Source organism: Symsagittifera roscoffensis, chromosome 8, assembly GCF_963678635.1.
Source record: "Symsagittifera roscoffensis chromosome 8, txSymRosc1.1, whole genome shotgun sequence".
Taxonomy (NCBI): domain Eukaryota; kingdom Metazoa; phylum Xenacoelomorpha; order Acoela; family Convolutidae; genus Symsagittifera; species Symsagittifera roscoffensis.
Window position 1 is genome coordinate 44,110,548 of NC_087069.1, and position 12,954 is coordinate 44,123,501.

At 39.3% G+C, this 12,954-nt stretch overlaps 1 protein-coding gene across 1 annotated transcript in view; it reads right to left on the minus strand.

Annotated features, from left to right (window-relative positions):
* Positions 1-850: 850 nt before the first annotated feature.
* LOC134852970 (cell division cycle 5-like protein) overlaps positions 851-12,954 on the minus strand; it is a 164,859-nt gene continuing 152,755 nt past the window's right edge. The window contains exons 10-16 of the mRNA XM_063868861.1: positions 11,720-11,971; positions 11,300-11,503; positions 10,796-10,923; positions 10,305-10,493; positions 9,749-9,946; positions 8,879-9,091; positions 851-1,147 (exon numbers count right to left, since the gene is read on the minus strand). Coding sequence (XP_063724931.1) covers positions 965-1,147; positions 8,879-9,091; positions 9,749-9,946; positions 10,305-10,493; positions 10,796-10,923; positions 11,300-11,503; positions 11,720-11,971 — 1,367 coding nt within the window. The 3' untranslated portion in view covers positions 851-964. The remainder of the gene's footprint in view (positions 1,148-8,878; positions 9,092-9,748; positions 9,947-10,304; positions 10,494-10,795; positions 10,924-11,299; positions 11,504-11,719; positions 11,972-12,954) is intronic.

Below are 12,954 nucleotides of genomic sequence, written 5' to 3' on the forward strand. Positions count from 1 at the left end.
AGTATTAAAGATGTTGATGCTTGAAGTAATTCTTATGAGTCATTTGTTGCTGGATTCCGAAAACAGCTCCAATTATGAGTATGCGACAACCCATTCCCCTTCTCGCATGTATGAATATTTGTACAATCGATTAATCGGGTTCCCCAAAATGTTCTGGATTGCTTAAATTTGCCTTTTGACACAGCAAATTAGGTAAACCCATCGGCTGCTCAAGCTTTCAGCTATAAGCCATCATTAGCCAAACATCTTATAACTGATTTTCAAATGAGCTCAAAAAGAGTTCAAAAGTCAAACTGCGAAAAATAATTGATCGTGAAAACTTTTTCCTGAAAAAGTAAAACACAAAACCTAAACAAACGTCTTCACTTTTTTCATTGCGCTTAGTAATTTTACTCTAAGATGATTCACATACAATGCTTAGTTTGGCGGGTTTATCCACATTCCTAACTTACACTCATTTAAATTTAAAGAAAATGTTAATTCATTGAACTTGCAATTGCTGAAACTATTTCAAGAGAAAACGTGAGTTAATTTTTCGCATCAGATCCACAACTCCAGTCGAAAGAGCTGCTGTTTATTTTCTTTTTCAAGAAAAAATAGACAAAAAACGCCGTTGAGGATAATGCTTCAATAACCTGGTTTGCCAAGCATGCCTTATGAACCAAAAAATAACTCAACTCTCAGAAACGGCCCATCACTGTATGGTTTTGCACTCTCTCGTTCCCTTTTTTGATCTTCATTTCTGATTGTAAAATAAACATCTGCGAAACAAGATTTCAAACATTTTCTCTGCCTAAGAAATAATGATGAGTATTACAACGTTTGTGCCTGATCGCTTAAGTGTACAAACTTACCCAAAATGCAAACTTTCAATTCAACTATGAAAATAGGAAGAAAACGAATTATCAGCTTAAGAAAATGGATCATGAAAAGGACAGCAATTTTGCGGAAAAAGTACACAGATCTAGTTTGCAGTTTGTATTAAATCATTCGATGTTGTTGTGTCGACAGTTAATTGAGTTTCTGGGTTTTTCGAGTATGTTGTCAATTTAGAGGTCAAAACGTCTTTCTGTAGAGCTAAATCAGAGTATTTCTGCTGCAGAATGGCTTCTCGCTCTTTCTGTCGGTCCAATTCTTCACTTATTGTCTAAACAAAAGATGCATTAAAACTTGCGAATAAAATAACATGAACATTTCATTTTTTCATTCCAGACCGACCAGTATCAAGTTTAGCTTGTTGGGTACCTAAAAAAAGTTGCATCAAAAGCCAAAAACATTCACAAAACACAAAGCAGATTTTTATTCCTTTGTTGGTCAACCTAGTATCAAAATTAATACAAGCATTGATCATCGTTGCCTTTCAGTAGCCCACCTATTAAACTTGAGCCTAAAATGCAGCTTTAATCTCAAGCAAAATTTATAAATTTATAACTGTTTAAACAAAATTATAGTTATTTATCCTATAACTTAAATAATTAAATCGGAAGCTTGTCAAACAGTCATGTGATTTGACTACACTTTTAAGCATACGAGATGCTCCCATTAGAAACTGATCAGCCTTAAAAAACTAATAAGGGCATTCTAAAGATACAACGCAGGATATTTTTCCCAGAAAAAAATCAAAACAATCATTGGATGATAATTCAGTGCGGTTTCAAACTATCCGGACAAATGAATAAATAGTTGTCCGAAGAATCGGTACTAGACTTTTTTTTAAAAGTACTGAGTACAGCCGATAAATTGACGCTTTACTTCAGTGATTCCGCGCGACGCTATGCTTCTTTCATTTTTTAGTAAATTTTTGGTGTTTTGGGTTGGTTTCTGCCCCAGTGAGGGCTTTTGTTCTTGCCTTTTGCTTTTACGGGGAGTGTCTCCCACCAAAATACTTCTCGGGTTGGAAACAGTCGGCATCAACGACCAATTACTTCATCTGGCATTTCACCACAGATTTGTCATTTCGACTCCCCCACAGAACGATAACTTCAACAATCAAAGTTTTCAACAATCCCATTGACAAATAGAAATAGCAAAACCACGAGTGAAACATCCACAGCCAAATTGACATGAGAGAAAATTTGGAGCAACTTAAATGCTCTAGAGCATCTCATCGACGCGTAGTAACCAGATAATACAATGAAGCAAACAAGATCATTCAAAATCGCGGATCTCTTGATGAAACAGGAGAAGCAAGACTTGAGCAACTGGAAATCAACATCTGCAAGAAACAGGACAAGCTCTCAGACTCCAATAGCAAGATACAGGAACTGATCACAGATGAGGAGCCATTAGACGATGAGTTCCAAGAAGCGAAAGATTCGGACGATAAATATGGACAGTACGTTCATCAAATTCAAGTTTCTTCAAAGGCTCAAAACACCGACACGATCTTCTACAAGTGACACTCGATCAGCAGATGATATTGTCAGCTTACCGAAACTAAATTTTCGTATTTTCTCTGGAGGATACATGGAATGGAAATCGTTCTTCGACTGGTTCAAGGAGCTGTGATTGACAACACGAGACTGACGAAGAGCCAAACGCTACAGTACTTGGAATCTTCTCTGACTGGAGACGCGGACAAACTGCTACATTCCATAATGATTACAGATGACAATTTTGACATCGCCATTGACATTCTGGAGAACCGATACGACCGCAAACGTTTGATTTTGCTATCGCATTTGCACGAAATCTTCAAGCAGCGTTCATTGACAACAAAAAACTCCAAAGATCTATGAACTCCCATGGAAACAACAGAGGAACACCGACTCGCTTTGCTTAATCATGGAAAACCAGTGGATCAACAGGATAATTTCTTTGTTTACCTTCTGATGGAACGACTTCCGATTGAAACACGGAAATCTTGGGAAAATTCTACACCAGGAAGAGAACCTCAGCGGTACGACCAGCTCAAGAATTATCTCGAAGAAAGATGCCAAGCTCTTGCAACATCTTTAAGATCGACATCGATTGGTAACCAACAGCCTACAGGAAAGAAGGTAACATGACACCAAAGACTCTTCAGACAAATCTAGCTACATCAGACAAGGACGAAAGCGAATGTTGTGGAAAAAATCATCGGATCTACAGATGCGACATCTTCATAAACCTGTCAATCAAAGACAGATCTTAACTGATCAGAGTGAAACAGCTGTGCTTCAACTGTTTTCTACCTGGACATCGAAGTGAGGATTGTTCTGGATCTCGATGCAAAGAATATAGAGAGAAGCACAACACAGCAGACATCAGCAAAAGTGAAGACAGATGATAAAAAGCTAACCGGAGCAGCAACTCATGAAAAATCTCAGGAAGAAGTACATCTAGAAACTGCCATCATTCCACTCGAGATCAATGGAGAATTATTTCATGTTCGGATAGTACTGGATTCAACATCACAGAAAAATCTGATAACAGAAGCAGCTGTTCAACGTTTACAGATACGCAGACAGAAGCAGACAAGAAGGATTTGCGGAGTTGGAGGAAATAAAGTATGCGACGACGATGGACAAGTTCAACTCATCCGACCCTCAGACAATGAACCAATCTCAATGACAGCATCAATTCTTCAGAAGCTAACCAACAACTTGCCTTCGAAACGAATCAACATCGACAATTGGAAAACAGTGAAGGAATTACAATTGGCCGATCCCGGATTCAACGATCCACAGGAAATTGACATGACCATTGGAGCTGTACACTACGAGGATATGATGATTGGAAACAACAGAATCAAGCAACAGACAGGTTCAATTTATTACCGACTCGCACTGTTTGGCTGACTTGTAATTGGACAACAAAACAGCAACAATGAACTTACTTCACTACAACAGACGTTTCTTGTCAGCGACGATAGCAATACAAATTTACCACGTTTTTGGCAAATCGAAGAAATTCTAGAAAAATAAACTGTGGATACCAGAGGAGCTCAAATGTGAGGAACACATCGAAGCAACAACTGAACGCAGGCCAGATGGAAGATTTGTGGTAGAACTGCCATTCAAAGAAGAAGTTGGACTACTTGGGGACTCACTACAGCAGGCTCGCAGAAGACTACGTAGTTTACTCTTTTGTTTGGAAAGGAACACTGAGCTCTACAAGAAGTACAATAAGTTCATCAACGAGTTTAGTAACCTTGGCCATATTGAGGAAGTTCCAGACAACGAGTTGATGCGACCGCATTATAACTGTTTGTACATGCCTCATCGTTGCGTTTTCAAGGATTCAAGCACGACAACAAAACTTCGAGTGGTTTTCGACGCTTTAGCAAAGACGACATCTGTAACATCACTCAACGACAAACTGATGCTTGGACCTACAGTTCAGAAAGACCTCTTCGGCATTTTCATTCGCTTTCCAATGCATCCGGTACCACTTTCAGCCAACATTGCGAAAACGTACCGCCAGGTGGAGTTGGAAGAAGATAGAGGTTATCATCGAATCTTGAGGAAACATCAAAATTCGACAGAGTTTATGCACTACCGAATGACCAGAGTTACGTACGGAATTGCTTCTTCAGCCTTTCATTCGATAAGATCTCTTCAAGTGTTTGCTGAAGAAAGTGATGACGACTCAATTAGGATAGCAACACTCAACGACATGTACGTAGACGACCTCCTATCAGGATCTTCAGATACTGAATCAGCAACTCAACTACAGGACAGATTCATCAATACACTTGTAAAGCTGGATTTTAAATTCGCAAATGGACATCAAACGACACGAAGCTAGTAGAACGACTCCCAGTGCACTATCGAGAAGCAGCAGACGAAATGATAATCAAAAGTGACGAGTATGACATCAGAACACTTGGAATCAAATGGAACCCAGTGTCAGATCACTTTAGCATTGCAGTTCAATTAAACGAACAGACTCCGGTGACCAACGACGAATAATCTCAGACCCCTTTGGATGGCTTTCGCCTACGACGATTCAACTGAAATCATTCATACAACTCATGTGGATGAACAAGATCTCGTGGGATCAAACGATATCAGTCACACTACAGGAACACTAAGGACGCCTTCGACAGGAACTGGAAGACATCAAGTTGTCTCGCCAAGTTTTTCTACCGCAGACAACTAAAAAGCTTCAGCTTCATGTTTTCTGTGACGCATCGACTACAGCATATGCAGCTGTTGTGTATATTCGACAAGAAACCAGCGAAGGTACCACACACGTCAAACTTTTCACTGCAAAAACACGAATTGCGCCTATTAAAAGCATTTGTGTCCCACGCATGGAACTTTGTGCAGCACTTCTCGGATGGAAACTAGTGAAAACAGTTCTAGCCGCCATTAGCGACAAGCAGTTTATCATACCAAATGATTTCGCAAGGACCGACTCAAGTTACAATTGCAAGCTTACGAGAATTTCCTCGCAAGTGGAAAATTTCCGTTGCTAATCGAGTAGCAAAAAATCCAGAAATTCTACCAGCCGAAAGATGGAAATTTGTGCCGACGAAAGGCAACAACGCTGATTGTGCTTCTCAGAGAATTCCATCTTCAGCTCTATCCTATCATGAACTATGGTGGAACGGACCAACATGGCTCTCAAAGTCATGAGACAACTGGCCGAGAGCAGAATCAATCCCAGCGGATTCGACAAAACAAGCAGAACAATGGAAGACATCGGTTGTGTTACAATGGTGACAGTGGAAAAAGAGAACAGAGTCTTATATCTGTTGACCAGGTTTTCACGGCTTTCGAAAACTGTAAGGATCTTAGGCTACATCAAGAGATTTGTCAAAAACTGCAGAACGCATCCCAGGCTGGATTTTCAAGCTGCAGTTCAAAATGTAGCCTACGCAACAACTGCTACAGGAGGTATTATTACTCAGGATGGTAATGGGAAAGGTTAGGTTTGCGGACAGAAGAAAGCGATGAGGCCCGGTAAGGTTTATGGTACAAAAACAGGTGTTGGTACAGGGGTAGGTTTTGGCACTGAGAATAATTGAAAATACTCAATCGAAAAACATAAAGAAAGTCGAGAAAATTTTGGTACAGAGACAGGTATTTGTGCAATGGTTGTTATTGGTAATTGTAAGGGTATGAATAGTGGTAACGCATTATAATTGGACGCTAGTAAGGTACAGGGACAAAACCAGATGATGGAACATGTATGGGTACTGATTTGGATACAAACGCGAACTCTGCTGGCGCCACTGATTGTCATTCTGAAAAAGGTACAGGTAGGGAAATTGGAGGTACGGGTTTGGATAGCAGCTGCTTTGAAGAAGCTGAACTGCAGGTTTCGCAGCAATCGCTAATCACACGAAGGCAACTATTCCATCGAGCAGAAACTCAGGGAGCAAAAACAACGACAGCAAAATTGACGACTCACGACAATGAGAACTTATTGAAGATCAATCAGAGAAAGAAGGACAATTCAGAGGAACTGCATCAAGTGCCTAAACCTGCACAACTTTCAGCCGTGGAAGTTAAGGAACCTCGCACGACTCTGTACAGCTTGGTTCAGCAGCATTATCTAGCCGAGTTTCAATTTATCAGGAAAGGAAAATGTATTCCAAAGAACAGCAACCTTCTGAACCTTTTACCCTTTTTCAACGGTGAGAGCAACGTAATTCGTGTAGGAGGACGCATCGCCAATTTACCATATGATATCGACAAAAAGTTTTCGGTGCTCCTTGCCACGAAATCGCCAAGCAACAAATTGCTCATTAGGGAAGCGCATGAAAGATCGTTTCATAGCGGTCCTCAGATGACACTCTACGCCCATCGACAAACAGTATGGATACCAGCAGTCCTCGCATTGGCCAAACAAGCAATTCATAATTGCAAGCTTTGCATTCGACAGGACGCCAGACTTCTTCAACCAGAAATGGAAGATTTGCCGCTTGAAAGAGTGGTTATCTTTTACTTTCACCAACACAGGACTCGATTATTGTGGACCTTTTTACATCAAAGACACCAGCAGCCAAGAAAATAAAGTACATGTGGCTATCTTCATTTACATTGCAACTAGGGCAGTTTAAATGGAAACAGTCAACTCTCTCACAAAGGCGATTTCTTAGACGCTGTAAAACGATTTTGCGCGAGGATTACCGAAAGCTTTTTACAATGACAATTCAATGACTTTTAATGGCTCCCGAGATGAAATTGAATTCCAAAAACTGACGATGAGCAAAAAAATTCAAAGAAATCTTCAGCAATTTCACCAACGACAACTCAGTTTCATGGTACACTTTTCCACCTAAAGCGCCACACTTCGGAGGATTATGAGAAGCGGCAGTGAAATCGTTGAAACGACTTTTCTTCCGAACAGTTGGGAAAACGCGACTACAACTTCATCAGTTCCTGACAATTCTGACTTAAATTGAGGCAATCCACAATTCAAGACCACACTTGTAACGCCATCTGATGACGTCAACGATGCACTCGCTTTAACGCCAGGACATTTTCCCATCGGAAGACCATTGACAGCAATGTCGAGTTCTACGCGCAACCAGAGGACATCGCTCAGTCGACAAATCGAAGCTATTGACAACATAGTTCGACAAATTTGGAAAGAAGAATACTTGACTTCTGTGCAGCGAAAAGTTAAATGGACGACATCGCCATCACGACAAATCGCCATTGGAGACATTGTTATTGTCAAAGAGGACAACATCCCCCCTTTGATGTGGCCAATGGGTCGTATCACTTAAGTCTTTGATGGCACTGACCGCATCATCCGGGTTCCACAAATCAAAACCCGCACAGAACGCTACAATCGACCAGTCAACAGATTTGTACTGTTGCATTCGGACAGAAATTGACCAACTACAGAATTCTCTTCATTCAGGACATAACTCAAACATGTCGTGTAGCCGTTTTATTGAACCTGTTCAAGGAGGCCGGGAAATGTTGTGACTTATCTCTACAAGGCACTGTAGCCGAGCAAACTGTAACTATGCGGGCAACTGTAACCGTGCAACTAGTGACTTCAACAAAGTTTGTGAAACTAAAACAGAAAAATTATTTTACTCAATTCTGAACAGTTTGAATTTCTCACGTTTACATGTTGATTAACTTGGAATTTATCTTAATTTGGTTAGGAATCCAACATTTAGGAACAGAATTGGAATATATCAACAGTCGTTATTGTGTTTCATTAAAGCTTTTTTGTAATATATCACTATAAGTATCTTCATTCCTGATTTTTTTTTGGCCAACTTTCCTGTTACTCGGACACTTTAGGCCAACCCTTTCTTTTATTATTGCTGCTCGGAAAAAATGCATAGCAGCTTTAAGGCCTGCAAACAGTATTGAATTTACTCGTGTTATTCCCTTCCCTATCATCAACTTGCCGATGTCTTCAACTTATTTCGCTGTTATAAGAATTTGGCTTTTTAAATCAGTGGCCCCTGCAGGCTGTCCAAAATTTAAGAAGTGATTCAGAAAATCCGAAAAAGAACTCAACGTGATTATTAGTTCAGAAAATCCGAAAAAGTACAATGACAGCTTTAGGCTCCGCAGAACAGAATATATTCGTTCAAATCTATCAATATCGAGAATTTGGCCGCTTTAGGCTTTTCTCGCTATACCATCGAATCCAAGAAGAGGAAGAAAACCAACAATGATGATGAAAATTACATAACATATTTAGAATTTCGGGATACTTTATAAGTGCAATTTACTTAGCAAAAATTGGGCCCAAGACTTTCCCCCAAAACGTATAATTTATGACTTTTAACTCAATCAAAAATTACACCAGAACAAGCGGGTGATAAACTATATCAAAGTGAGCACAGTATGTAACCCACTACGAATCTTAACACGTTAAGGGTATACACGAATCTTAACACGCGACACGACAATCAAGGAAACATCCACTGAAATCGTTTATTAACACCTGGATTCTTCAAATTTGAAGTACTCACTTGAATCCTTCTCGGAATAGCTGCCGACTCTATCGCCTGCAACTCTTTAAACGACTTCAGTTCAGTCTGTGTCTGTTGCAGTTGGTCGTGCAGTTCGTTCAGCTGTTTGGTCAGTCCAAGTGTTCTCGATTGGTAGCCTCCCAACAGTATCTTCAGTTTCTTCTCAAATTTGGACGCCTTTTTCGCGTCACGTGCCATGTGCGCTCTGTTTTGCTACAACACATTAAGCCACGTTAGATCAGTATTTCTCATTGAGACGTAGCTTTAAAATTGAAACGTGAAAAAGTATTGCTGCCCTTATCTGCATTGTATAGCTTAAAAATTGATTCCATTTAAACGCAAACAAAAACAACTCATGGAGACCAAAAAAAAACTTCCGAGTTTCAGAGGAAAAACATACATCATGTTAAATCACGAAGTAAGGGGGCAGTGAATTTACAAACTATAAAATACTGTGCAAAAACTAAGAAAAACTTTTTAATTTTTCGATACAAGTTTAACCGACTTTGCCCAATTTACTATGCTTCAAAGCGTTTGTATAGTTCTCTCATCACACCACACAAGAAACGACATTAATTTGAAGAAAAACAGAAACAATCAATTTTTTGAGGTTTTTTATGAAAGTGGCCGGAACATGCTGTGCTTCTTGCACAGCAAGCGGCTATAACTGTTCCGATTGGATAAAGCTTGCTAAACGCAAGCGTACAAATTTTACCTGGAAAACATCAACCGGACATATAAAAGTGTTTTACTACGTTCATTAACACTTAATCAATGGAAAAGTCAGTATAACATGTTAACCCCCTAGTTACTAAGTGATGAAACTTAATAGATCGAATTTGCTTTAGAAAAAAAAGAACATCTTTGTACCTCCAGCCGTTTCTCGAGATATTCCAGCCTTTCCTTCTTGGACAGGTATTTGCCATGTGCGTACTTGTTCAAGTTGGGCACAAACAGGATCTTCTCGTAGCACTCCTCCCACACTTGGGAATAAACTTCTAGAGGGAGAGTCCCGTGACCCATTCCCTCCTTCACATGGTCCATCTCCCGTTTCAGAACACTGTGCGCCTACACAAAAAAAAACAGAAGTTAGAAAACTGAGCATAATAAGGTTCATTGGTAGTGTAATAAACCTAACTCAATTTGATAAAACTGGATCAAGAGATATTGTTTTAATTCTGCTGGGAAATCTTTTATTTGAATTCACTGGGACCGCAATTTGTATTCCTTTTTAGCAAATGAATTTGAATTGAGCTTTAATATCAAATTCAAGCCGCAATAGATCAAATTTGGCGTGAACAAATTTCCTTTAATAAAGAAACAAATCAACACGATCTGTTCACCACGTTCATTAACACCTAATAGAGGACAGAGGTATACATGATAACTGTTAATCCATTAAACTCAAAAAGGCATTCCATCTTACATGTGACAGCTCCTCCTCCGAGAACTCTGTGAAAGAGTTCGATTCAAGATAACTACTGGCTTGTTTCGTGCTGGTTGCCTGTTTAGCTCTCTTCACATCTGGCATCCTAGTGAGCTTGACATCCGGGGGGAAGTTGGCACAGTCGAAGTGCTGCATCACTAGCATCTCACGCTTGACCAACTCCTCAGCCTGTTAGCACAAGTTGAAGAAAATTGCAAAAAATTGGCAACCTTTCCATTTTGATTGAGTTTCGAAATTTGCGGCGGTTAAGCAAAATACTTATTTTAGATCTGTCCATTAAACTAATTCTCTTCGAAATAAACTAGTCGAAAAGAAGAAGCAAATAATCTAATAATCTTCTATGATTTCAACCAGAAAACAACATAGCTTACAAACCTTATAAACACCTTAAATGACTTAGCAACCTTAGAAACAAAACTTTCGTTAATAAGAACTGTTTCTAGGGTAATGGTGACAATCTAAGATCGTACCTTCTGCAGTTCAGTCAATGGGGCTTCGGTCTGTGCGTTGGCTGGTCTCAAAATAGCCGGGTTGATCTCGTATGGCCTCGGAAGATCCCTTTGTACTGAGATTGAGGCAAGGTTTAACATCCGCAATTCTAGAACATAGCCAATAGATTGCTGGAAAAGTGCCAGCGAACTCACGGAAACCAAAAAAAAAACATTCAATTTTTAAAATTATTTGATATATATAATATATAATATAAAATATATAATGTAAAATATATAATATAAATATCACATTTAGACTCTTTGACATTGATAAAGCTAGTATTTGTCGGAAAATCAAACTACGGACTGCAAATTTAAGGCTAATAAACCTTCAATAAATACAAACGTTTCATCCATTTTCACCACCTGGCGCTGACAAGGTAATAAATCAATCTACCCACTTCCAATCTGATGTTACTTTTCAATAAAGCAAAAATAAAGATATTGAATTACTCTGAAAATATACAAGCAATCTCAACTTACTTTCTTCTTCCTGCATAAGCCGTTCGCACTCCTCCAAATCAGCCGCATCAGGCACTTGCATACTACTTCCTCCTCCCCCACCACTGGTTACTTCCATCGCCTCCTCGCCCGGGGGGAGATTGTCACCTCCATCGTCATTGCTGCCGGTTCTCTCTTTGTCTTCAGGGAGCACAATTTCAAAATCATTCTTCGGCTGTGGAAGACCTTAAACAGCATAATAGTCAGAACGAATATTTTCACAAAAGAAAAAAAACAAGAACAAATGTCACAATCTTCCATTGTATTACCGGTAAGGTCAATTAAGATAGAAATGCCGCCCTTTAATGTCTGATTTCACAGAATAGTGCATGCCTCTTTAAAAAAAGGTCTTTCGAAAACTCTACTATCAGAAAGAGCGGAATAAAATAGCAAATTACTTACTTGAAAGATCACTCCTCAACTGTTGCTTCAGTAAGACAGGGTTGATTGCCGATGATGTTCCAGACACTAGTGACCTAGTATCATCATTATCCATCATCACACTTCCCCTGTCGTCGTCGTCTTCGTTAAATCCCCCACCAGATGGGTCATTTATGTTCAGATTGTCCCTTAGAGGGGTTGATCTGACACTGGCTGGAATTACTGGACCCACTGCAGGGCCGATTGCACGTGTTGATCTGATTGAGAAGTTGCCTGCAACAATTGAGAAAAAATTACTAACGTCTGAAAACACACCGATGCAAAAGCTACCAGTAGCCTTTCTAGTAATTTTGCTGATTAACGCAATGCGACATTCGCAACAGAAGACAACTTAAGCAAAAAGTCCCAAAAAAATCCAGACTCTTTTCGGTTTATCCCCCCCCCATCATAAAAAATGAAAATTTTTAGTTTGACCGACTTTTCTTAAAAATGCAGGGCTGAAATCACGAGAGTTAAATCAAGCTAGAAACTGGCAAAAAATGCGAACTTAACGACAATTAAAAAAGTATTTAGCATCCTTTTAATGTAATTTATGCTCAGAAAATCGGAGAAAAAGTCAGTTTGAGGCTAAATTAAGTAAAAACGGTTCGTTTTTTACCAGTCCAATCATAATATAGCGCAATTCCTAGTAACAGTGTCCCAACTATATAACAAAAAGTTTCATTTCAATTTTTCATAACTTAGGGGGGTATAACCGAAAAGAATCATAATCCACTATTTTTTGTGGTCGGTAGAAGGTTGAAATAGAATATAATCTAGATGCAGTAGAATGAGATAGAAAGCTCACACTCTCACTCATTCTTTGGTGTAAGATAGTATGAAAAACGGAAAAATGCTTTTTCTCGACACAGACAACATAAACACAGAGGCGAAGCTGAGCTTCGCGCCACTTACGATACAAAACAAGAAAGCCGCTAAGTCGGAAAAAAATATATCGAAAAAAACTAGATCTATTAAAATGAATACGGCTAGTTTTGACACAAAAGCATGCCGTGACAAAAGGATGTGAAATAAGCATCGAAGACAATTAACCAAATGGTAACAAAACCGAAAATAACTCTGCATAAACCCTATAAGCCGAAAAAAACCAACAAGATTTAAGACTTATAAAAGTCCCCCTAGTCCTCAAAACTCACACAAAAAATTTTGATTGCTCGTCAAATGAAACAATATGAGACCACTAACCCCATACAATA